This window comes from Apis florea, unplaced genomic scaffold (assembly GCF_048593485.1).
Source record: "Apis florea isolate Af1SG1 unplaced genomic scaffold, ASM4859348v1 contig_3034_pilon, whole genome shotgun sequence".
NCBI classification, from domain to species: Eukaryota; Metazoa; Arthropoda; class Insecta; order Hymenoptera; family Apidae; genus Apis; species Apis florea.
In genome coordinates this window covers 842,365-868,383 of record NW_028256693.1, presented here as the reverse complement: position 1 = coordinate 868,383, position 26,019 = coordinate 842,365, and the positions used below count along the sequence as shown (strand labels likewise).

Genomic DNA, 26,019 nt, shown 5'->3' with positions numbered 1-26,019 from the left:
CGCGGAAATAATTTCAAATAGTGTACTTCGGACGGTTATTTTGCAAATTAAACAATATATTATTAAATATTAGTGCTTATATATCATTTCAGTCAAATTAATTTGCTTCAAAGTCATTGTAAAATTGTAGTTTTATAAATTCTTTCATTGTGTTTACATAATTTTTCAAAAATTTTGCAACTATCTTCCGATATTCATAGTGCTTCACAATTAAAGAAAAATAGAATAAACATAATTTATATATAATTGTGCTATAGTGTTAAGATTTTTCATCAGGGATAAAATTTTTTTTCATAAAGCAACGAAAGGTATGTATATTTTCTAGTAATAAATAATTTATTCACTTAAAATGTTCCAAAATTTAAATTTAAAATTTATGCTAATTTTTTTTACAATTCTAAAATGTTATACATACATAATATAAGTAAATAAATATTAAATATATAGTGAAAATATAATATTTCAATAGATATGAAAAAAAAATATAATTATCCATAAAATTTATCCATTTTCGTAAAATCATCGGATTTAAATCGAGCAACGAATATTTCTGGCGCCATATTGACTTCTGCATCGATCTTTTGAAATATGTGATTATTACGCGTATTATTTTCATTGAAAGTATTGAGTTTTTGTGTATTTGCAACAAAATCAGTTCTTTTGATTGAATCACCATGATTTTCTTCGTCAGTATACCATTGAGATATCATTTCTTTAAGTGGTTGCAAATGATTCACATTTTTTTTAACCTTTTCTAATTCTTCGTTACAAAGTCGTTCTACTTCTATCAATTTTTGTTTATATGCATTTGCAACCATTTTCCATCGAGCATTGTAACGTTTCTCTGCTTGGCTAAAGGAATATTCATCTTGATATTTAGCTAACCTTTTTTCGTATTCGAGTATTGTCAATTCTCTAAACGTATCCTCAGAAGTAATATCTAAAAGATCTCCTGTATCATAAATTAATCGATCCTTTGAATATTTTTAAAATATTTTATGTTTTATCTTCTAAGAAAGATTACCTAAATTATTAGACAATGGTGATTCAGCTGCATAAGCTGCTGCAGCTGCACGTGCAGCTGCAGTTGCTTCTTCTAAGGCCAATTCATCGTCTTTTTCACGTAAGAGTTGCAATTCTTCTCTTTCCTTTTTCCAAAGTTCTATCTCTTTTTTCAATTCTTGTTTTAAATTTTGCATCACTTCACTAAGAGATTCTATGCGTTCCCGAAGAATACAACTATTAATTACGAAAATTATTCAATAATACAATATGTAATTGTTTTTTTTTTAATTAAAAAAAGAAAGTATTACATACTTTATTATAGTATTACATACTTTAAATCTTTATCATCTTGATCATCCTCTGCTAATTGTGTACCTTCTAAAATCACCGAGTCTTCTGGCTGTTCAAGAACAGCCGAAAGTTTTTCTAACGAATCATTTTCAGAAACGCGATCATAGTTTGGTAACACACTTCCAAGATCTAATGTTAAATCGGCTTCTGCTAAGTCTTTTTTACCCTGTTCTTCATCCAATATTATTTTGCATTGATTATCAACATTTTGTATGCTGTCCGAATTGCTCGAACAATCTGTTGAAATTTCTGTCAATGACAAATGTTCGTTTTCCATTATAATTTCTTTGTCTTTTCTTCCTACTAAGATTACCGATTTGACAAACTTTTTAATCAAAGATGGATGATTATTGAACAATCTAATTAATTGAAGTTATTTCTCTTTACATACTTCATTTTATGATATGATATTGTTTCTTCATTATGTTTTCTAAGTTACTATAAAAAATATAATTCCATTTATGTTTACAAACATTGTATATTTGTATATCTATAAGGATAGATATTTAAGGTGAAAAATAAAAATATTGAAAATAATTTCCTATACTTTCTATTGCTTCAGAGAACGATACAAATATTTAAGTTGAAGTTATTTCTACATTTTCTTTCTGTACATTTTTTATCCATATTTATAATGCTTGTTTCTAATCATAAATTATCTAAAATTCCAAAAAATAGGTATGTATGGTACTCAACTACATAAAATTTTTGATATAAGATGACGGTAGTGAGTGACCTCTTCTACCATTGGTATCGATACTATGTTAGTTTAATAGGTTATTATTGATTTTTCTTTATTAAAGTCATGTATTTAAAGAAATTAATAATTTTTCTGCGGTAGAAATCAAATATTTGTTGATTATAAATAAACTTAATAAATGAAATTATTTTTGATTTATTAAAATCAGATTTTCTGTCATTGATGTTAGTTATATTAGTATAGGTTATGTGCATTGATTTTAATGATACTAGTGAAAGAAGGAAAATATATTTATTAAAATACAAGTGTTGATTTTTTGTATTAGAATCTTTTTAAATTAGTGACAAAATTTTTTAAATTTAATAAAAGAAACTTATATCTTGAAATGTAATGACGGAAAGAGGTTAATTCAAACTTGAATATAAAAGGATTTATGCAAATATCCTTTGTATCAAGGTTTTTTATTATCAAAAAAGATGTTTGTATACCTCTGGTCACTAGTGTGCTCGTATTTCAGACCAATTATAAAATGGTTATTAAGGCATACAACGCAAATGTGTGAACTTCAAAGAATTTGTTATGGAGAACTCCCTGGAGCACCAAGAACACTAGCTGTAGAAAAATCTCTTAAATTATCTAAAAATGCAAATATCAAAACTCTTTTACTCTACTTGAATGATCTTGCTGATCAATGTGCATTTACAAATCAAGCAAAACGAAAAATTGTAAAGGAAGCTATTGAAAGTGTATTGGTAACTAAAAAAATAAACCCAGCAGCTCATCCTGATTTTTCTAAATCATTTGGTAAATGTATAGAATTAATTTGGGGCTATAGACAACTTTGTGTGGAATGTGAAGAGCTTAGGAGAACACCTTATGATGCTGATAATCCAGATCATGAATTATTATTATTAAAGTTATGGAATTTATTAATGCCATATGAGCCTCTAGATGCTAGAGTTACTAAACAATGGCAACATATTGGCTTTCAAGGTGATGATCCAAAAACTGATTTTCGTGGAATGGGAATTTTGGGATTAGAAAATTTAGTTTATTTTGCTCAGGAATATCCCAGTGCTGCAACACATGTATTATCGCATTCTACACATCCACGTTATGGTTATGCATTTGCCATAGTTGGCATAAATTTAACAAGTATGGCATTAAAATTATTAAGGGATGGAAGTGCTAAGACTCATATTTATAATTCTTCAAAGGGTTTTCCAACAATTCGTGCATTTCATCAATTTTATAGTTATCTTTTTTATGAATTTGATGGATTTTGGATTGATTCAAAACCAAGCAATATGATGGAATTTTCATGTATACAAGAAAAGTTTGAAAATAGTATCAGAATGGCATTAGCTGACACATCTATGATTTTTAGGATAAATATATCAGTTGATAATGTTTAAAATAAATATTTTTAATTAATAAAACTAAATCGTGATCACAGTAAATATACTATTGCACAAAACTATTTCTATAATATGTAAAACAGTGTCTTGTGAGTGAATAATAGCATTATTGTGAACTATGAAGATATTAAGATATAAAACAAAACAATTATTTTAAAATTATTAAGTTACAGAAAGATACAAAGAATTTTAATACATTTGATATATTTTTACTTTATTTTTTTACTTGCAATAAAAAACTAATAAAGAAAATGTATTGTTACCTGTAATGAATGTGAAACAGTTTACATTCAATCTTATTTAACAAAAATAAGTTAAAGTACAACGTTTATCCAAATAAATATGTTACTTTCAATTTTATTTAATTTTTAAATAGATCTGTGTATAATATATAAGGTATTTTGTTATATTAATTCAGATTTTTTTCTGGGAAGAAAAATACAAAATATAATAGATATTTTATCATGTATTTAATAACAACAATTTTCATTTAAAAGTATTTATTGTAAAACATATTTGTTAAAAAAATGATAGATTTGCAATGACTATTACACATGTTTTATATGAAATAAAAAATGCAATTATTAGAAATGAAATATAGACGTATTTTTATCTTCTGTCTATATTATGGGCACTAATCAAATATAATATAATTAGAAAAATAAAAGATTATGTAACTTGTTAAATATAAAAATAAAAAGTTGTCTTTAATTAAAAAATTTATACATATACATATATATATATATATATATATATATATATATATATATATGTATGTATGTATGTATGTATGTATGTATGTATTGTGGTTTATATAAAATTATAAATGCTAATAGCTGACAGAGTACCCATAATATATATCTTTGGTAAATGAAACAATTAGTCCTTCTTTTGTGGAACCTCAGTTTTACGTCTAAATTTAGAAGCTACAGAAATGATAATAAATACACCAATTGTTATACTACCGAGTTTCATTATCCACGGATTTTCACGAAGGAAATTTGCAATCATTTGTACAAGATCATCACTAAAAATAGAAATTTTGAATCAGAATTATTTTGATAATTGTAATAATATTCGCTTATAAAAGGATGAATCTATTAATAAATGTTAATTTCAAACTTACAATGGGCTTTGTGGTACAGGAACAGATTCTGCACGTGCATTTTTATACCATTCTTTTGCAAATGATACAAAAGAGTTAATATCATATTTTGTAATCTGATAACGATACATTTTTCCATGTCTAAATCTACAAGTACAAAATAAATTATGTTAAACAATGTAATATAATTATGTCATTAATCCTTTTGATTATTGTAGATTTTTACATTATTGTTATTGTTTATTTCTTAAACTACTTACAATATAAATTCAGGAGCTTTATAAACATTAAATCTTCTTGCTGTAGATGCTCCAGTTGTATATTTATCAATACGTGCTACATTAACCCTTTGTTTTAATTTTGCACCTACAGCTTCCCATCTTGCAATCATTCTAACACATTCCACACAATCTGTACTATAACTATTTAAAAAAATATATATATATATATATATTAAATATCTTTAGAATAGAGTATATGAAATATTAGGAAGAACTAAAACTTACAACATAACAAACCAATCTCCAGTTGTAGCTCCACTACTTGCTTGAGTTAAATGTTCAAAAGTATCATCTGTTAATTCTTTTACAGTAGGTTCCTTGTTTTCAGTAAATATAGTTAAAATTTCTTCATCATTTAATGGACCTAAAAAATATTAAATATAAATTTGTAAGTTAATGAAGATATTTTTTATATAATTAATTTTAATATTTTTAATATATATACCATCATAAAGTAAAGGCATTCCGTGTCTGAAAAATACAAGTGCTGGTTCTTTGTCAGCACTATAGAGACGAAGCAATTGACTATCAACAGCTTTTATAACCCAGCTTGACAATGAATTTACCAAATCTTCCCTTAAATGAATCAATTCATTCTCATAGTTATCACATGTCGTACAATCTTTGCTTGCTATAAACATATGAGATATATATACAAATTAATAAAATTATAATTATATATATATATATATATATATATAATAACCAACTTGATGAATCAAAGTTTATACTATGAAAAAAGAAGAAAAAAAAATTTAAATTATAATTTTAAATCAGAAAGTTAGGCTAAGAGTATATAAAATTAATGAAATTGATTTTTCATTGATTTTTCATAAAACATTATATTTTTAAAATTTTCTATAAATTTACTTAATTATCTATTATTATTTAAAAGAGTAGTCAGATGAAAAGATAAATATATATATATAAAAGATATATGTATATATATATATATATATACACATAAATTAAAACTCACAGAAAAGTACGACCACATATTTTTCAGTTTTTATGAGATTTATAAGCTCTTCATCACTCACTGTTTCGAGACTGGCAGAATAAACGTCAACAAAACTACATATCAAGATGAAAAATATGATTCGTAACATTTCGTATTGAATTAGATTAACGATATTGTATAGAATATTTTCATGGACAACTCATACACGTCAAAGAGGTTAACATTCATGTTCTACTTCATCTTATTTCATTTTCTGGTGTAACTGTTTTAAATCACAGAAATTGTCATTTATTTTCTATATTTCTGTGAATAATCTAAAATCAATTTGATTATTTTATTACTTATAATATTTTCTGAGATTTATATAATTTTTATATTGAAATAATTTTTCATAAACGCATTTAAAATATTCAAAGTATCTTATGATTTTAAAATAACGAAGGAATTATTAGAAATAATAGTATTTATTTTATATTTCAATTTATTTTATTAAATAAAGATAGTTAATATAAATTCAAACTTTATATGTATAATTGAATATAGCTTTATATGCATAGATAGCTTTATCCATATTATTTTTTCACAAAATTTTGAAAGATTTTTAAAAAAGATGTTTATTAGTATTACATACTATTTTATTTTAAGGCCTTTTTTTAATTTTTAGCTGTTTGTTCTTTGTATTCTTAAAAATTTTTGTTTTTCAAATTTTTGAAGAAAAACAACTTTTTGAGAATAAAATAATACATAAAAATGTAAAAAAAAAAAGATTTTTTAAGAGAACAACATATTTTGTACGCTTGTATGTTTAAGAAAATAATAATTAACAAATAGAACAATTAGTTTCATATAAATATTTTATGAAAATAAATTGAAAACATAAAATTTTTCAATGTTTTATTGTACAATTATTTCAATATATAATATTTCATAATTGTGTAATATATTTAAAAATACATTTAAAATTATACTTATAATATATTCAATATATTGAAATAATCTTTCAATATGTTTCGTTTTTAATAATCCAGTCGTTTTTTAATTATTATTTGTTAAATAATCTTCAACTTAATAGTCATGTATAAAAGATCATTAAAATGATGATCAATGACACGTGTAGAAGGTTAATAGCATGTGATAGTTATCTCTACATAACATGCAATGCTTGCTGAATTGATATCAACTATTTAACATATGTACAGTATGTACACTGTTTTGTAATTGACTTATTCCACGAACACGTTGCAGAACAGTACACATGGAAGCTAAAAATAAATCGCGCGATAATTTTAAACAGGCAAATTTATTATAAAAAATTTTTCGATCAGATATAACCAAAACAAATTAATTGTCAAAATAAATGATGTAATAACAATATAAATATTTTTTGGCAAACTATAATAATGCCCATATTTTATTCTAAATATTACCAGTAAGCTGATAGCATGATAAGAGTACGTTTAAATTTTGCCTTTTTGTTTTGAGATATTGCTCGTTGAATATTTTTACGATCTTTTTAGTTAGGGTGCTTCCGTGAATCTTCACGGCCCTGGTCACGAATCAGAAGTCGAAGGTCGAGTGGTATAGTGGTAGATGGTAACGACGTAAATAGTGACGCATATAGTAACAATGTATGCCGAAGGGGATATGCTGGTATGTGCGGAATCGACGTCGGTAACCAGTACAGGGTGGCTGACTTCGTCGAAGCGACGTTGGGAAGAATTCACGGGGTGGTTGGTAGTCGCGTGCTCTCATCGTTAGGTGAGCAACTTTTATATGGATGTAATCGGTTTACCAAGTATTTTTGCGACTTATTGTTACCCTCATCAAGATCGGATTTTTGTTTTCGCGACACGCAAAACTTCTGCATCGTCGTGAGTATAAATATTACCTTTCGTAAAATACCGTTGCACGAGACTTTTAAAAAAGGAGAATGCTAATTCTTCTTAATCCTAATTGATGTATATTTTACCAAATCAATGGACATCCATTGAATACTTAGGAATATAATTATATATAACTTTTTTTTTAACGATTATTCAATGTTTAAAATAGAAATTTTTTTGTAATTATTATAAATAGTACGTAGTATATAGATACGTTTTTTCGCAACGAACAAGGAATTTCTTCCTACTTTTTCATAAAGGAATTTAGTGACGTCATCGGTAATCGTATGCATGATGTTTTATTCAAAACTATTTAATTTTTTAACAGTTATCTCGAATCGAATATATGTAGATTCACGCCATATTTAATTCAGGAAAAAAGGAAACGATTTTGTGTGGATATTTAAAAATAAAATGTTCAACGTTGCAGAATCCAACAGTTTTATCTGCTTAATGGTTTCAGTTTTGAAAAGCATGTTCGCAATTCATTTTATTCGGACGATTTAATTGTCTATGTTGATTGAAAAAATTGTTATGCTCATTTAAATATGAAAATTATTGTAATTTTCTTATTGAGAGATTCAATAGATTATAAAAATTTAAATATCATATAAGATAATATCCCATTATTAAAAAAAAAAATTTCATATAGAAATAATAGAAATTCTGTTTCCAAGTGGAATAATTTTAATAATATCATTAAAAAATATTCCAAAGTTTTTTCATTTTATTCTTAATTAAATTAATATATTAATTTATTAATATATTATATTATATATTTGACAAATTGATTTCTTTTTTTATATTCTATTATATTTTTCATGTTTTTATTCTTTTTTTGTATATGAATAGAATCAATTTTTAAAATGAAATTAAAAATTTAACAATATTTAAATGCATATAACATGTATGTATTTTCTCTCTGTATTTTTTATTTTACGGAATATGAAATGAGAATTGTAACTACCTAATATATTTTTTTACATGATAAATACATTTTATAATATGTTAGAGAATAAAATGATTCAATCATTGAATCTTTCATGTATCGTTTTTCGTCACATTATTTTATATTTTCACAAATTGATAATTTTACATTCCACAAAGATTAAAAAGTGCCCTAGAAAAAGTATATCAAATGAAAAATATATTGAAATTGGCCATTATATAAATATTTCATCGATCTTAAATACACTTAAGAAGATTTAAAATTAAGTTCTACATCTTCTACGTTAAGATTTAAAATTAGACTTAATCTAGACAATAATCCTAAAATCTACAATCTATGCTAGACACTCAATGTGCAGAACTAGTGGAATTTAGATTGGATTGTAAATTTCTTAAAACTGAAATTCAAATTATATTTTTCAAAATCCGAAAAAATTTAATAAAATGAATAACACATAATAATTTAAAGTCTATATTACGTTTTTTTCATTTAAAAATGAAAAAAAATGAAATTGTTCTTATTAAAATATATAATTATAACTTTTTATTAAAAAAATCTTCATGTCTTTGAATCTGATTCTCTATATTAAATTCTGAGTTTTAAAGGATACTTAATTTGAGGTCTTTTATTTCAAAAGAATGTTTTTTATTAAAGATGGATATTCGAGAAAAATATCAGAAACGTGAGCAAGCAATTGAAATAAAAATCATAACGTAATCAAAACAAATGAGAGAACTTTATATGATATATTCCTGAATATAAAGTCTTTTGACGAAAGGACAATATAATTAGATATGAATTAGATAATATCAGATATCGAAATATTTTTTCATGAGTGAAATTATCGTATATACATATATATATATATTATCCCGTGCAGATTGATGTCGCATTTTCTGTCGAATAATATCTTGTTAAATCGATAAATGGATAACGAGACCGAAATACTTTGTCGTGCAACATAAAGTTTTTATTTCATTGCTTTCCTTTTTTTCCTCTTCATCCTTCGATTCGTCAGTTTCCTGATAAACATCTTTCAAGTTTCATCAGACGATTTCAATTAGAAACGAGTTCAATTTTCAATCGCTTAACTCTATTAGCGAGAAACTTGAGCTAATGAAATTCAATCGGACGATAATTACGAGCGAAAACTAATTTAACAATCTTAATACCATATTGAATTCTTAAACTATTGGAGTTTCGAATAAATCCATTTGGAGCGGATTTATTCGTTTCCTAACCACTTTTGAAGAGCATCTATTTGATTCATCAGAATATCTGCTCATGTATTATGTATTATGCGTGCTCCTTTGCACGCGATGCTTATGATTTGTTCATCCTTTTATTAAGAGGAAGACAGCGAGACCGAAATGGCGCAGGATATTCCGAGGACAACGTACTTACCGGAAGTGGAGGAGGATGCAAGAAAGGAACGAGAACGGCGAACTGTTCAAGAGGGAACTGCTACGTGGAAACGGCGAAAGGAGGAGTTACAACGTCAAAAACACCGAGAACAGCGTGAAGTATGCGTCGTAAATGATTGTTACACGAAACTCGAGGATCGTTTACGTCGGTGGCCTTTGCTGACCACGACCCTCTTTAGCTTTATTTCGTTTCGTGTCGTTGTCCTTGATCGGATGAAGATCAATGCTGGCCTTCGTGTCGCCGACAAACCTTATTTTTTTCCCCTTGTCACAGCATTTATTCGAAAGCTTGACAATAAATGGCGGATTTACGAGTGCACGTGTGAAAGATTCGTAGAATAGGATTTTCAAGTGGTCATATTTTTGTCCAAGCGTATTTTAAAGTAGAAATGGAGTTATTTTAAAATGGCATAGTGATAGATAAAATTATCTAATGTTTTTAAACATATTTAACTTTTGTTTTCGATCGATGTGCAACTTGATTTAAAGCGAAATGTTTTATTGAAAGATATTAAAATTTTCAATAAAGTAGTGTACTATTCCATCGCGATTCAGATTGTACTTCCAATTGAAAACTTTTTTCTTCAACGAGATTTAAACGTAACATATGAAAACGGTTTTTTGTAATTTTAATTTGTATAAACCGTATCATTAGTAGTCGCGTTATAATTACTACATATACATGTATTTGCCTTGGTAGTTGTAAGAAATATTTCACTAACGAGCGCAAATGGTCTCTTCAAGTTTTAATGGAACTCGCTTGTACCTTTAATATTTGTTGGTCAAATTATATTTTTTATCCATCATTTCTGTATGAATTATATTTCACGACGCGATATATTATAAACGGTCAAATGATATTTACAATTAAATTTGCAAATCTCTTTATCTAATTAAAGAGGATTGCATAATTTATTGCAATTAAAAGGGGATAATAATTTTAATTACGATTCTAAATTCTCTTTCATTCCTTTTTAACAGTTTAATATATAGGATAATTTGTTCTAAAGAGAGATCATTTTTCACAATTAAAAAGAGTTAAGAATAATAATTGTTTTAATTATAAATCTAAATTTTCTTCTAAAACTCTTCTAAAATTGTTTTCTTTAAAATTTTTGAATTTAATCTATGAATTAATATATATTAATATATCTCTTAAAAGTGTACAATTTTGTTTTAAAAAGATTGTAAATATCTATTTTATACAAAAGTATAAAAAGCAGTTATTTGTATAAACTCAAGCTTTTTTTTATCATGAAGAATAATTTTGTAAAAGATTCATACATAAAAGTTCATAAAATCTAAAGATTAAAATATTCAGATCCCAAAAGAATCTTAATACAAAGTATTTGCCATGTCAATGTCAGAAGAATAAATGCTAAGACGAAGTAATTTATTTAATAATTAATCCGTGAATTATAGCAACGAGTTAATTTCAAAATTTTTGATCTATAATTCTGGCATTAGAAAATATATTTTTCTGTAAAATGGATTATTTCACATTTTAATGAAAATGTTCTTGGTAAAACCAATTTAAAATAGGAATTTAAAACGTCTCGTTCTCTTTTTGTTTGAAAAGACATTTTCATCATAAAATTTCTCTCTTACATAACTGTGTGATATTTCGATATAAAATTTCATGTAAAAAGATATTACAAAATATTATATTAAACGTTGAAATTATTTAAATACGAGAGATTAAAATTAGTTAAATATTCGTATATTTTTATTGAAAATTAATAGGATTTTAAATTTTCTACTTGCTTGTTATGATAATTGAAAGCACATTTTAAGAAAATCTATTATGTACATTTTTTTATATTAATTTCATTATTAATTTTCATAACGAACTCGTAAAAAAAGGAAAGTTGAATCTTTTTTGAATTTTTACCTGATTTTTAAAATCTCGATAAGCGTAGAAACTAAAGCTGTGAAAGTAAGTCGCGGGTATTCATTCTTTAAAACAGTTATACGGACAATGTGGTCGCAATAAATACGCAGTAGAAGTAATCCGTGCAGAGTCAGACACATAGAAGCCATAGAATAGTAATAGTTGATATAGTATTCTTAATATAAAAATCAATTTTCGAAAATAATATTTACTATTTGTATTTTTTTATTAATTGCATATCTCTGTCTAACATAAATACATATATAAATAAGTTGTAGATAAATGTAAAAAAAAAAAAAAAAATGTAGAAAAAAGAAATTTTTTTGAATATTTGTAAAAAAATTATAAATATAAGAAAATATTTTTTAAAGTGGAAATGAATCAAATAAAAAAATCAAGTCAATAACCAAATCTTTCTTATTCTTTTGCAGCTGCAGCAACTTTTGAAGAGTTATTCGCCTTGGGGTAAACCAGGTGGTGGTGCTCCTTGTGCTGCGACTCTTAGAAAGAAAAACGTTCCTCTAGAACCTCTGGAACTATCAAAGTGTCACGATTTCGGTCAGGTAAAATTTTAAGCAATTTATTCTATTATATACACGTACATTTAAATGACGAAATTTATTCGAAACTTTTATAAAAAAAAAAAAAAATATTAGAGTAGAACAAATAGATATTTGTTATAATTTTCACTACGTTTGAAGCGAATTCGATTGTTTCTGGTCAGCTAACCACTGACGTTCTTTTTTTATCTGTTACGTGATTATTCGCTACGTTGCTTTTTATTCACCATTTTTACGTTTACATTTTCGACCGATGGATTATGGATTTTTATCGATGGATAAAATCTGATAATAATTATTTTTTTAATAAAACTGTTATATATTCAATAGCATTAAAATAACAATTCATAAATCGATTTCATGTGAATTATTAATTAATTTCAATTTTAATTCGTGTTATTTAATCCTTCATTGATTAATTTTGATACATCAGATTAACAAATTTAATTAATTTTATTGATTCCTATTTCTTTATTAAATAATTCAATATTTCTCTAAAATGTACTCTATAATTTATATAAAAATATGAATTAATGATTTCCAATCTGGAATTTTTATTTAATATGGTAATAGTTCTTGCAATGTTAATAATTAATTTATTTTCAAAATAATATTTTGATTATAAATAAATTTCAAATTTACAAGATTATAAACATTACAATCTTTCATTTCAGCAAAAGTTAAATATACTTTTATATCGATAGAATTTTATTTTTTATTCATTTACATGTCTTACATTCCAATATTCGTATATAATGTATTGCTTTACTTTTTAATTTCCTTTCTCCACGAATATTTTTCTCTGATTAAAAATTATTAGAATCACGTGCAAATAAAATCCAGAAGTTGGTTTAATTTTTAATAAAAATGTACGCTCTTTTTATTTCAAACCAAGTGCTATTATTCAATGTCACACGAAACCTTGAATGAAATTTGTTTCATTTCCATAAAGTAACCCGTATATGTGACTCGTACCGGCCACCAAACCAAAAACCACGCGAGAAGGCAGGAATACCGAGATCGCGAAATTCCGGGCACGAAAATCTCCGAATAATATTATTCCTCGACGTGACGTTATGTACAAATATAGGTGGAAGGAAATGGGAAGCCGCCGGGATCGAAAGTTGTTTGCAAAATTAGGATTCCTTTGTTCGAGGCCAATTCGTGGCGAAGGATATCGTTCTAATCCTTATTATCCTGCCACAAGAATCATTATCATCGTAAAGAAGCGTTCATTGCTTTCAGATAATAACCATGCAAACGTTTGCCTTCGATATGTTCCCAATGACGCAAGTAGATAGACAACGATCGTACGTTCGTGATCGTGATTCGAGATCTAGTTCGCAAAGATTATTTGCAATTCAAAGTTACGATAAAAATGATATAGTGTGTGCAAAGATACGATCTTCGATTTACGTATTACATATTTTGTTTATCTTTGATTGATTAAGTTTAATCAAGATTGAAATAATCGAAGCTTTGATAATTTTTTAGAGAATCGATTTTTTTATGGAGAATTAATTTTACGGCAAATAAAATATTAAAATGAAGAAAAAAAATCCTTTTAACTAAAAGATAATAGTGGTGTGGTAGTGGTGTGACGACAAGATATTGGGGGTTAATCACAGTACTCGTTATCGCGGTTGTGTTGATAAAATCCGATGATATCGTCGTCATCTCAACGACATTGCCTTTCATTAACATCTCAAGCTCGTACACGAACCCTCTTCGCTATCCCGTTTATGACTTTGATCGGCTTTATATCGATATTCTTATGTACTCGTTAACGAGCATCGAGAAGGTTTTTCCACGGATAATTTGCGATCATTAAGGTAATTCGCTTATTAGAATGTAGATGTGAAAGTTTCACTCGTGTATTTTTTGCATAAATTTAAATTAAATTGTACAAATACGGAATTATCTATTTTCTTCGCATTTTTTTTCATATTTAAAATTTTGTTTTCAGTTTTATGATTAAATCCTTCACTTTTTCAATTGATTAATTTTTTTTCAAGTGAAAAAATACTTTATTTTCTACTAAAGGAACTTTATTTAGTACTAAAGGAACTAAAACTTTTTTTCTATTACAAAAATTAGATTATAGACCATTGGTCTTTATTATATCGTTTTCTTTTCGAAAAGCGTTTATTTTTGTATACAGAATATAAAGAAGACGCGTTTGCAATGTTTTTAAAACTTCTATCTCATATCCACGTCTCTTTTTAGATTTGTCATTTTGCAATTTTATGATCGTGAAATAGTATCATAATGTTGGAATAAAAGAAAGAAGTCTCTCTCTTTCTCTTTGGAGAAATCTTATTCAGAACAATTAGAATAAACCAATGTTACAAGCGTTTTAAAATAAGTGGAATTTGATTCATGGATCACGTTAGAGAAATTCTTTAATGGGCTTTCCTTGTACGGTAAACGTGAAACGTGTTTTTTTTCTCGGCAATAACGTCGATAAAGAAAGAATGTTAGGTGTTCTGCCCGTTTTCTGGATGTATCGTTCTCCGATCACGTAAAGTTGGAAACGTTTCTACCGGTATCCTAGCAAGAAAGTCAATTTCTCTTGCAGATACGAAAAAGCTTTATATCGAGAGAATTTTCGAAGAAAATTCCAACGAAAAATTGAGTGCAACGTCATCCCTTTGTTTCGAAAATCATGTCGATCTTAGTCGAACTTCGAATCCGGCCATCGAAGTTTCATCTAGAAAATTAAGTTCACACGAATAAGGAAAATGTAAAATATTGTACGAATCGACGAATAAAATTTAACGTTTAAACGAATGTTCTTACGAATCGAAGTTTCTTTTCAAAAATTAAAACGAGGATAAAAAATCTTTCTTTCGATGCGGGGTAAATTGAACGCTTGAACATTCGTATCTTTTCAACAAGAAAATTCCTAATGATCGAAAATTTCTTTCTTCTTCATCGAAGTCGACAATGATATAGGAATAAATGTGGAGAATTTTTCCCAGCAATAAATTGAACATTTGAAATGGGAGAACGGAGAGAAAGTTTCTTCGAAAGAAAGTTGATCGATAAATCGAGTAAAGGTGAAAATAAAGCAGTCAGCGAGATAAATTCAACGCTTGGAATCAAAAGTACGAAAGGAAAATGTGGTGATCGAGTTGTTTCAAGTTTTTGTTAATGCCCAAGTGGTGAGTTCGTCTCGAATATTAGGATATACACCGAGTGCAATGATTTCGAACACGTGTTTGAACACACGAAACAGTCAACTCGTGGATGTAGGAAACGAAGCTTGGAAACTGCTTAATATGCTATGACGCCGTGTGCTTAGCTGGCACCGCTCTGGCCCTGGGGTCGACCTGGTCCGGGTGGAGTTCCTTGGAGGGATCCCAAGTTGCTGGGTGTGCGCTTCCTCGAATCCATGGTACGCATACTTCCTGATGCGTTAGGCACTAGGAAACGCGATCAGCTTGTTAGGAAGGCTTCGTTTCTTGTTCTCAAATGTTCTTGCTTGTCAAATTATTGGATTTTTCATATTCCAGAGAGATTCTAAAGTAGAACTAGAATTTGGAAGAAGCAATTGCACGTAAAGCGATTTGGTAAATAGGATTAAGTTTAACACAATAATAAATCTAAGTTGAACGCAATTTTAGCATTTATTTTATAGGATTCTAATGGTATTTAATAAGATATAATCATTTGTTTCGAATAGTGTGAATTATTTGATGTTAGATTAAACATTAAAATGATTACTTTCGAAAGTCTATTTATCACAAGTATCGTGACATTAGATCAGAAAAGTAGACGTAAAGAAAATTATACAGAATTACAAATGATTTCTGTAGTTTTATTTCAATTCATTCGTGATTGATAAAAATAAAGTTTGGTTTACAATATACTCGAAGCGTTGTATTAGCTTCAACAGAATTTTTTCTAAAAGGAAAGAAAGAACACAGAAATCAATTAACTCGCAACAAACAAACGTTATAAATTACGTCAATTTACGTGAAAATTACGTTCAATTCAAATTCTGGTTACTTTCTGGTATCTTCCTATTCCTAGTACATTCGTTTACAACATATTTCCCTTATAATATTACTTAGGAGATCGCTTAAACATGTCGCCTCTCATCATTTCACCAAGTCTCTCGCCTGCCCGAACTTTTTCGACTGGGCACGTTCATGGCTTTGTACATAAACGCATCGAAACGGAGGAAATTCAACCCTCCACGTGTAATTTCCAACATATATATATAGTATACAGTCGTAGCAATAGTCGACGTTCGTCTTTGCTTTTTAGATGCATGACCTGGATTAGCAGAGGTTAACGTTAATCGTCCGACTGAATCCTAAACTGTAACAAGATTTCATCAAATTCCCCGGCGATCTTTTCATCTTTGATTCGCGCGTCGGCGAACACGTAGGTTGAATCTTTCAATTCGTAGATGCAGAGCACGATTTCCCAGATTTTTTCCCCTTACAACCGAATATCATCGTACACGTTGGGTGTACGGTAAACAACGTTTGAAGTGGAAATTAGCGTTTATATTAACGCGCTTTCGAGGAAACCGTGGTCGCGTTTCCGTGGTGACCAAACCGAAACCACCCTGCGGATCCTTTCCTTTGGCTCCCTCCCCAACGCACGACCGCTCCAAGGACGAAACTCTTAATTTTTAATCAACGTAACTCGTCGCTGAAACGGCAAACAACGTAACCATCGTCACGTTATTGCATAATCGACAATCCTGAAATTTAAATTGAAATTTATTAGCTCGAGGTCGCTCCATTCTGTACTACTGTAAATCCTTATCCTTGCTTTTTCTTCTTTTTGTTCCTCTCCTCGTCTTTCGAAAATTTTTCAACCGTTGAATCTTTCCCAGACCGTCGTTGTTATTATCTCTCTCTTTTCCTTACTGATGCTCGAATCTGTTTCTGGGGCATAGATTTATGGAGGGTTTTACGTTTTTCCCCGTAATAAACCTCGCGCAGTCTAACTAACCAGTTAAGTGGGATGATGTTGATGAATGGACGAAGCAACTAACGTTAAGTCGTGTCTGACCAACCGATTACTGATCATCCGATGATAGATTCCTCTCGTCAATTTTATTGCTTCTCCTTCTCGTTATTTACTCTTTGATTTATCCCCTTTTCATCCTTTCTCCTTCGCCCGTGCCCTCGATAGGTATTTGCTTTTAATTAAGTTCTCAGCCGCGAAAGTTCCATATTTTTCTTTTTCGACCCGATATCGAAAACGTGATTAAACAAGATCGATACGTATACCTGCCGATTTCAATTTCAGTCTCATCGATTTTTCAGCGCGGGCGACGAACTGTTTAACTGCTCGTTCGATCTTAGGTTAAATCATTGACGATGACTATGAGTTACTTACGACTCGAAGAGTTGCTCGATTTTTCTCTCTCCCATAAAAATATCCAATTATTCTGACAATCTACGTACACATTATTCCACCGCCAGGAAACTTTATCTTCTCGAATTAATTGTATTGTATGCCTCGAGGGAACGACGTCTGGCTAAAAATCTGAGTGAGTAACGATATCTCAATAGAAACTCGCATAGAGTAGAGAATCGTCGCGAGATTACGCATAAAATTTAGAGACAATGGCACTATGTCGATGTACAAGCCTTGCTTAGATCTTAGAAACGGTCGAAGCGAAACGGTTCGCGACGCGAATACGAATGAATATCCTCGTTCGACCGAGCTCGATTCGATTTGCACCGCGCAAGTTGCATCGGTTACAGCGAGTTACCGCTTCGAATCGTTTCAGGGATGGACGAGTAATTCGACGATCGAGAGGTTGCACAGAAGGAGCGTTAATCCTTTACCGGTCGCGGATACGAACAAGTTTTTCGACGATCGACCAGAACCAGGTAAATCGATGGAAATTCCCCGCGCAAAATCGATGAATGTCCGGTTTCTCAGGTCCCTTCGTTCCCCTAGATGTCGCTACGGGTATGCAGCTAGCGAAGAGTTCGAAAGATCCTTACAACGAGGAAGTTCAAGTGTACGAATTGACCGGGGGTGTGGAATTGGTGCCGCTTTTAACCAGCAGACGTTATTACTCGAAGGGTGCTCGCCACATTGCCACCGACGCCACCCGGCCTGGATACACAATAGACTCGTACGTATTATCGCGAAATTTTTCGAGTTGTTTTCAAGAATTACATTTCTTGCACTTCGTTTGCACGAGTGATTTTTGGTTCTCTTTCTTTCTGGTGATGAAAGTATCATTTATTATTGGAGGAAAGAAATACGTGAGATATTTTTTTTTTGATGCAATTTTGAAAAAGATGTAGGAGAAAAAAAAAAGGAAAACGAATGAATTTAGAAAAATGAAATGTTCTTCATGTAGATGCAAATACTTGTAAACTCGAGAATCTTTTACTTCCTCTGAATAAATTTAAATATGAATGAAGCAGCATTTGGCAAAATTATAATTAAAAATTAGACAGAACAGCAGAAATATATGCAGATTATATTTTTACAGTTCCAAGCTCTTCCACTTCTTTTTTCTTTCTTCAAAAATACAATTATATTTCATATTTGCAATAACTTTCGTTGTAATCTCCATTCGATTTAACTCTATCGTTGTTAAAAAGTAAAAATACTCTCATACTTCTATCTCCATCCATCCTGTTCCCCATCCTTTATCATTTCTATGCCAATAAAGCCAACCTCTCTTTGTAGGAAGTGGATTCGTAGATTCATTTCATTTGGTACCTCGTTGATCCTTCCCTCGTTGCTCGTGTACAATCTTGACGTGTCGAAAGACAACACCATATCAAAATGCGACGAGGCATGAGCCTACAATGCAAGTCTGGTTAGCGTTGTTACGCTACCCGAGGGATGTAACTACATTACAGGTAATCAACTCATTGACCCGAACTCCCTCGCCCTCAACAACTTCAGCTGCTCCGCACCATCCTACCGAATGTTTGTCAACGTTACAATCTGTCGCTTCGTGTGCTCGTCAACAGTTTTCCGCTTGCAATATCTTCACAACTTCCTCTCCCTCTTCCCGCTTTGGAAAGCGTTTGGGTAATTACACGGTGAAAAATCGGTGATGACGGCTGCCACGTCGAGTATTGTCCCTCCCAATCACTTTTCCTCGCGCTTTCCTCCTTCAAGATGCTCTTCTCTCTCATCTTCAAGATCTTTGCTCTCGAAAATTACGAAATAAAAAAGGATAAGCGCAGAGAGGAGAAAGACGATCATTAGAGAACGAGGAACAATTCGAGCCAAGAGAATTAGAGGCGATCGATGATTTTTCATCTTTCAACTTTTGGAAATTTCCTTCCAATTCTTCTATATCCTGAGCTTCATTCGAATCGACGAAGTTATTACTGGATTCGTCGTTGAATTATTTAAGATTCATTAATCTTAGATTTCGCTCTATTGATCGGTGTTTCCGATAAAACAAATAAATCTGCAACTTTTCGTTCGATCATGGAAAATTTTAGAAATGAAGTTTAGTTTCGTGTTAATTAATTTCGAGTTCTCATTACTAATAATAAGGGTGGAGAGTGCAAGGAATATTGTTTTATCGTGACGTCGTTATACCGATTACAGAGGGGAACAGAGTCGAGAGACTAATGTATAACAAGACACTTTGATAGTGTTTAATGGAATTTTGTATGAAGCAGCCGTCAGGGATGTTACGTTGTTTATAATACGGTTGGACGTCAGCGGAACACTGCGGCAATTAATCATCGTTGATTATCGACTGCTTTATGGAATAAACGAAAACAGAATCGAGGCCATGTATATCTTGTTACATAAATTATAGAATGGATAGATCTTTAAGCAATCGATCGCCACTCTCTTCTTCGTTCTTTTCCTCTCCTTTTGCAAAATAACGGAGGAGGGGGATGTGTAAAGAGATGAGATAAATTCTAAAGAGAGGAGGAGATGTGTTCCAATTCTTTTCTTGTGTGTCTTTTTTAACGAAGGGATCCTCTTGGAAGACATTGCTGGCGAAAGAAAAAACTTCTATTTTCACTGACACCACATTTTGTTAATCCAATGACTAAAAATTTGATCTCTGTGAAAAGAGCCACCAAGCTTTCTACGACACTTTCTTCCCAGTTCTTTTACATTCTTATTCGAGAAAGATAAGATTAAGGCTAGATTTGAATAAAAATGTCTCTCTAAGATAACGCCTTTCCACTGGATGATTCTATTTATTTTCTTCTAATTAAATCGTTCGCTCTTGCATTTCGATTATGCAGAATTCAATGATGATATTCCACAACAAACTCGATATAGAACTTTACGATCGATTTGTGCTCCTGAATGAAAAATTAGAAAAAATGAAAGACAAACTCTTTGGATTAGACGATGTAGAAAGGAAGAAGAATTTTATTTGTATAATGTCTTCCACTGATACCTATTAAAGAGTAAATACTTTACAGCAGATTACTGTCCGACAAGTCGTGATGTAGGTGTCTCACAATATAATACCTCGCTTATCTTATTTGTTTGGAAGACTTAAATCTGTCGAGACAGAATTACAAGGAATTATTTCAAATGCACGTCTGAATCTTTGAAGATAACTTGAACAGATTTTTACAATCTTTCTTAACCTTTTGGATCTTCCTATTCTGTAAGGATTAATTTAAAAAAAAAAAACTAACTATCATTAATTTCACTCGAAATTATTTTTTTTAATGAAATAATTTTAAGAAAGTTAAGTTTTTTTACCATTTATTTATCTTCATACGGACACATTGGAATATTTTACTATTCATCGTTGACCATTATAATAGAAAAGGATTGGATAATTCGAATAAAACTGAGAAATATTATTATTTCTTTCCTCTTTATTCCCTGGATATAAGAAGCAGAAATGTTTTGTTAAATTTTTTTTCACGAATTTTATTCCCTCACGGAGGAACATTGATAAAAGATATACGAAACTACTAGGATAATATTCTCGTAAAAAGCGAAATACGGTTCAGAAACAATATTGCAATAGTTCTCCGAGTACCATAGAAGTTTGTATTGCGGTGGGTTAGTCTCTCATAAGTGGAAGCTTGGTAACAAGTAGTTGGTGAACATGTTTGCTTCGTATATTATTGTCGTAAAAAAAAAAAAAAAAAAAAAAAGCTGATATCGTTCCTTGTGGTTTTTGTAGACACTTTTCTTGCTTCTTACGTCTCGCTTAACATGTTTTGATCGTAATATTTGCCAACTTTCTAAACGCAATGGGTCGATGAAACTTTTATAGATTCACGACAAGTTTATCGGAAAAATTGAGAAGAGTCTTTCTTTATTCGAAGAGAGTTGCTTTCGGTTTTATACAACAGTTTTATTTCATCGTCAGTTTTATTTTTTTTTCTACAACTGTATCATTTAGGCGGATTAATTTTCGAGATCGGAAAAAAAATTATTTTCTTTGACTATATATCTTATAAATATAATCCATGCTTTTTTATCCATTTTTCTTTTAAATCTAACGTGATTTAAGACGATTTTTTACGAATTTGAATTCAGAAAAACACGCAACAAATCTTTTCATTCCGAAAAAAAAATTCATTTATTTATTTTTTCATGGATATTTTATCGTCGTCTATTTTCCATAAAAATGGTTCAAATTCGTGAAAAAAAATTGTAATTGATCTTTACATAAATTGTGTAAAATTTAGATACATCGTATTAATTTCACTTTATTATTTTACTTTTGATCATAACACTTAAGAATATTCGATGCAAACAATATTAGATTTTAGAATATTGATATTATCATAAATTTCATATATACATGCCATGATCAAAGTTGTGTTTGAACTGATAAAATTTAAATTTATCGTCGAAATGTTTATACGAGCGTCATTTTCCTAATGAAAGCTTTAATAAAACAAGCCGCAATTTAATCCATGTTTAATTGGACGTTTGAGAAAAGAACTTTCTTTCGATATTCGATCTCATGCGAATCTCTTTCGAATAATTATCATATACGCAACACGAAATTTATATGATTCGTAGTTTGCAAAGTTGCGATTTGTCGCATCATGGAAACGATTTGTGTTTGCAAATCGCAAAATAACGAGGATATTTTCGATATCGGATCCACTTTCATATATTTTGGCCGAGATGGCCAAATGTATGACCAATGTATTCAGAAACCGAAGTGATGTGCGTTAAATGGTATAAAAATTTGTGAAGTTCACTTAAAATGGTTTTGTCGGTGCAGCTTGCGAACGTTAGAAGTTGGAAATCGCGAGTACATCACTGAACTCTGTGATCAAATGCGACGAAAACAGGAGAAGGCATTGGTAAGTGCATGATATATATACTATATATATATATATAGTTTTTTAAGATAGAGAAAAATATAAAAATATATCATGAATTGTGTACTCACTCGTATTCTTATTTATTAAAGAAAATTCTAATTTTTTTCATTGATTTTTTTCTAGAAAGAATGATAATTAATAAAAACTTAATGAAAATCATTATTCAGAGTATCAAATTTTACTAAAACCGAGATAATTTTTCAGTCAAAGATTACAAATATAATAATAATAATATTATTATCACTTCAAATCACAATTACACTTCGCGCTATCCAAATTAATCAACTTTCATCTTGCACGTTTTTCGCTCTAATAAATTGCAAACAGAGAAATTAATTACATTTAAAGAGAAAGAGCATCGAATCAAAAAAAAAAAAAATCCATTCACTTGTTCCATTAATATAATAAATTCCATTAGCTGATTCGAAATTTTAATACGAGCTAGATACACCACAATTTTTTTCCATTGCCAATCACTTAGTGTAATTGTCCATGCGAATTTCGATCAATTTGGGGATCTCTCAGTGTTATTAATTCGCTAATAATTTTTCGTTTATGGGTATGGGTAATGGTGAAAATTTCGTTTCAGGAGGAGCGAAGGATGGAGCAGGAAAGTTGTCGGAGACACTTCGATACCTGGAGAAAGTTGTGGGGCCGACCTGGTCACGGAGCGCCCATAGATCACGCTCATCGTAACAATCTCTACAACATTCTCTACCGTCCGGCTATCTATTGAATTTCCACTCGCACTCGGAAAAATCAGAACTGAATCTCCCACTTTCTTCCCGCGCGATCGAGCAACTTGGGAGAAATCTCTTTATGTTGGGCAAAAGAATTGTTACGGGGCGGGCAACTATAGCTATAAAGGATAATACTAGTTTCTCGAGGTCTACAATAGGACGATAGAACGAGATAGGGAATGCAGTTTCTTCCTTCCTAGGTGAATGGATTTAGAAAGGAGGAATGAAATTTACCGTGTCTTATTGTTAATATTCATATCCCTTAGGATAGATAAGTGACAGGATCGTTACGGGAACAATTGACAATTGTTTAGGATGTAAGAAATAGGGGAGATAACGTAATGTGTAGATAATGATATGAAGTAGTATGTAAATTAGTTCATTCAAATTTTAACAATCGAAATTCTATAGACACGCGTTTAAACGATTTGCAATTATGCAAAGTGTTGGAAAAACTAAATTTGAATATTTTCTGTTTATTAGATACACTGTTATAATTTTTTAATCGATATTATATATATATATGTATATAGTTCGAATTAGATGATAAAATTATATTAGAATTAAAGGATTCGTAACGAATCACAACTGTTACCAATTTTTATTTTTCATTATTCGGAATTCTCGTTCGATTTTTGTTATTCGTTGTACATAATTTTTGTTCTAATCAAATTATGGAGTTTTGGATCTCATTCATGATTGGAAGATCAATCGTTATTTCGTTTATTTTTTAACATACGATTCGATATTATTTGTGTAAAAAGAATGCACCACGTAGAAGAAGAATATCTATATATATATAAAATACCAATTCATCACGAGTCTTGTCCGGAGAGACGATAAGAGTTTGAAGGATGATTTCGTCTATCCACAGAAATATGGGAGAGAAATCAGTGGTACGAATGGCTTTCACGTGGTAATACACGGCGAATCGAATGAGGGAACGCGTCGGGTGAGGTATTAAATTTCATGAAAGCCTATCAAGGGTGCGAGGTGATGTTTGATAAAGTAGAGGCGCGCTACGATTGACCAGACCTCAAAGGAGTAATCTCGAGAGAACGTGGCTACCCTTGGAAATCGATGATTTTTAAATTTCATGAACACCAAAGAACCGTGAATTTAAATATGCTCGTATGCGCTTCTCTTACGCGTTCCCCTCGTGTCGGGGGATATCGACTTATATCGAAAATAATCAAAAGGAAAGTAGAGCCGTCGATACAGGTATCCTTAAAAATCTTTATTGGTTACTTCGGTTCACGGGCATCAAAGGGCGAGAACCAACAGACAAGCGAGTGGAACGTGGAAAGGTGGGGGGAGGGAGAGACGAAAAACAGTTTGCAATATCGCATGCCATGCTAAGTGGGGTGAAGCGACTGTGCGTTTGAACACGATATTCAAACATCTGCAGTATTTCATAATATGTATTTCGAGGAGACAAGTTACGAATTGAAAGTTCGGCATCAAATACCATCGTTATTCGAGCCGCGTTGAAATTCAATGCGTTTAAAGGAACGGATATATCTTACAAATTTCGTTCGTTCTTTTTTCCCAGGGACAAGAGACGAGAGGTAATACCGCGTAAAGTGTTCCTTTCAGATATATGATCTGCCAATTTTCTTTACACTTCTTGATACAAATGGTGCAAATCGGATTTTGTTAACGCGATCGTCTTAATTATTTTCATCGTTGAGGAATAATTTTAAAAACAATGGTTAATCGTGAAATTATTTGGAAATTGCCACCATCCATAAATATAATGTAAGAGATCATTTTACAAATAAAACGAAACCTTTCTTAACGAACGTCGAATAAAAATAGATACATCTTATTTACGAATGAAATGGAACCTTTCCTGGAACAAAACATTCATTCCCATCCAGCTGATTAAATTAAAAGGTGAAACGGAGAAATTGCGATCCCTCCCCCAATAAACGTCTTCAATTCAATTGGATTGTTGGTCCCAGCCCAACCCGCCACCGGTACAATTTGTATTTCTAAACGCGCACCTTTGTTCCGCGGTCAGGAACGGAGAACGCTAGTTTCATCCTTTCCAGGGATGGGTTCTCCTCCTCCTCTCTTCTCCCCTTGGAAAGCCACGGAATCCAGCGCTGTCGCGCATCTCTCCGGTTACGATCCCTACGTCCGAGCCGCAGCCACCGCTGTGCCGAAACCTGCCGCTTCCACCATTGTCCGACTATTGTATTCCGTTGCCACTGTGTGTCCGTTCGTTTGTATAAGAGTGATTCATTTTCCGCGAAATATCAGTTCCTGCGCCGCATGAATTGCAACTCGCACGGCCGCGTCGCAACCCTTCTCCTCCTCTCCGAAACCCGCTGTGTTTCGACCCTTCTCCATTCTTCCCTATCGTTTATTCATTTCTGTCTCTTTCGTAGCGCGCATTGTCGCGAAATTGGGTCGGTCGCTTTGGATACCATGGTTGAAATGAGATACGTGACACGGTGGTG

General features: G+C 30.6%; 4 protein-coding genes across 9 annotated transcripts; 2 read left to right on the top strand and 2 right to left on the bottom strand.

Moving 5' to 3' along the window:
- Nucleotides 1–9: 9 nt before the first annotated feature.
- LOC100869738 (uncharacterized) lies at nucleotides 10–24,152 on the top strand. 4 transcript variants are annotated; one of them, XM_086907931.1, is made up of 8 exons: nucleotides 7,508–7,579; nucleotides 7,650–7,692; nucleotides 10,004–10,176; nucleotides 12,400–12,531; nucleotides 18,287–18,389; nucleotides 18,460–18,640; nucleotides 22,712–22,793; nucleotides 23,404–24,152. In XM_086907931.1, the coding sequence occupies exons 3-8, from the start codon at nucleotides 10,024–10,026 to the stop codon at nucleotides 23,548–23,550; spliced, it is 798 nt and encodes a 265-aa protein (XP_086764057.1). In that variant the 5' UTR covers nucleotides 7,508–7,579; nucleotides 7,650–7,692; nucleotides 10,004–10,023; the 3' UTR covers nucleotides 23,551–24,152. The 4 variants fall into 4 exon arrangements, with proteins under 4 accessions (XP_086764056.1, XP_003691543.3, XP_086764055.1 ...); XM_086907930.1 differs by lacking the exons at nucleotides 7,508–7,579; nucleotides 7,650–7,692 and adding an exon at nucleotides 10–308; XM_003691495.4 differs by lacking the exon at nucleotides 7,650–7,692 and having other exon boundaries at nucleotides 7,339–7,579.
- LOC100869620 (uncharacterized) lies at nucleotides 314–2,138 on the bottom strand. Of its 2 annotated transcripts, none has more exons than XM_003691494.4 (4): nucleotides 1,904–2,138; nucleotides 1,338–1,794; nucleotides 1,025–1,239; nucleotides 314–952 (listed from the first exon to the last, which is right to left on the bottom strand). In XM_003691494.4, the coding sequence occupies exons 2-4, from the start codon at nucleotides 1,631–1,633 to the stop codon at nucleotides 489–491; spliced, it is 975 nt and encodes a 324-aa protein (XP_003691542.1). In that variant the 5' UTR covers nucleotides 1,634–1,794; nucleotides 1,904–2,138; the 3' UTR covers nucleotides 314–488. The 2 variants fall into 2 exon arrangements, with proteins under 2 accessions (XP_003691542.1, XP_012338829.1); XM_012483375.3 differs by having other exon boundaries at nucleotides 314–940; nucleotides 1,904–2,115.
- LOC100864301 (ELMO domain-containing protein 2) lies at nucleotides 1,746–4,070 on the top strand. Of its 2 annotated transcripts, none has more exons than XM_012483376.3 (2): nucleotides 1,746–2,034; nucleotides 2,574–4,070. In XM_012483376.3, exons 1-2 carry the CDS (start codon nucleotides 1,991–1,993, stop codon nucleotides 3,469–3,471), a joined length of 942 nt encoding a protein of 313 aa, XP_012338830.1. In that variant the 5' UTR covers nucleotides 1,746–1,990; the 3' UTR covers nucleotides 3,472–4,070. The 2 variants fall into 2 exon arrangements, with proteins under 2 accessions (XP_012338830.1, XP_012338831.1); XM_012483377.3 differs by lacking the exon at nucleotides 1,746–2,034 and adding an exon at nucleotides 2,035–2,132.
- Nucleotides 3,923–7,213, bottom strand: LOC100864421 (thioredoxin domain-containing protein). The gene is made up of 6 exons (XM_003691452.4): nucleotides 5,840–7,213; nucleotides 5,306–5,491; nucleotides 5,086–5,224; nucleotides 4,840–5,001; nucleotides 4,601–4,726; nucleotides 3,923–4,501 (listed from the first exon to the last, which is right to left on the bottom strand). Exons 1-6 carry the CDS (start codon nucleotides 5,967–5,969, stop codon nucleotides 4,354–4,356), a joined length of 891 nt encoding a protein of 296 aa, XP_003691500.1. The 5' UTR covers nucleotides 5,970–7,213; the 3' UTR covers nucleotides 3,923–4,353.
- Nucleotides 24,153–26,019: the final 1,867 nt, after the last annotated feature.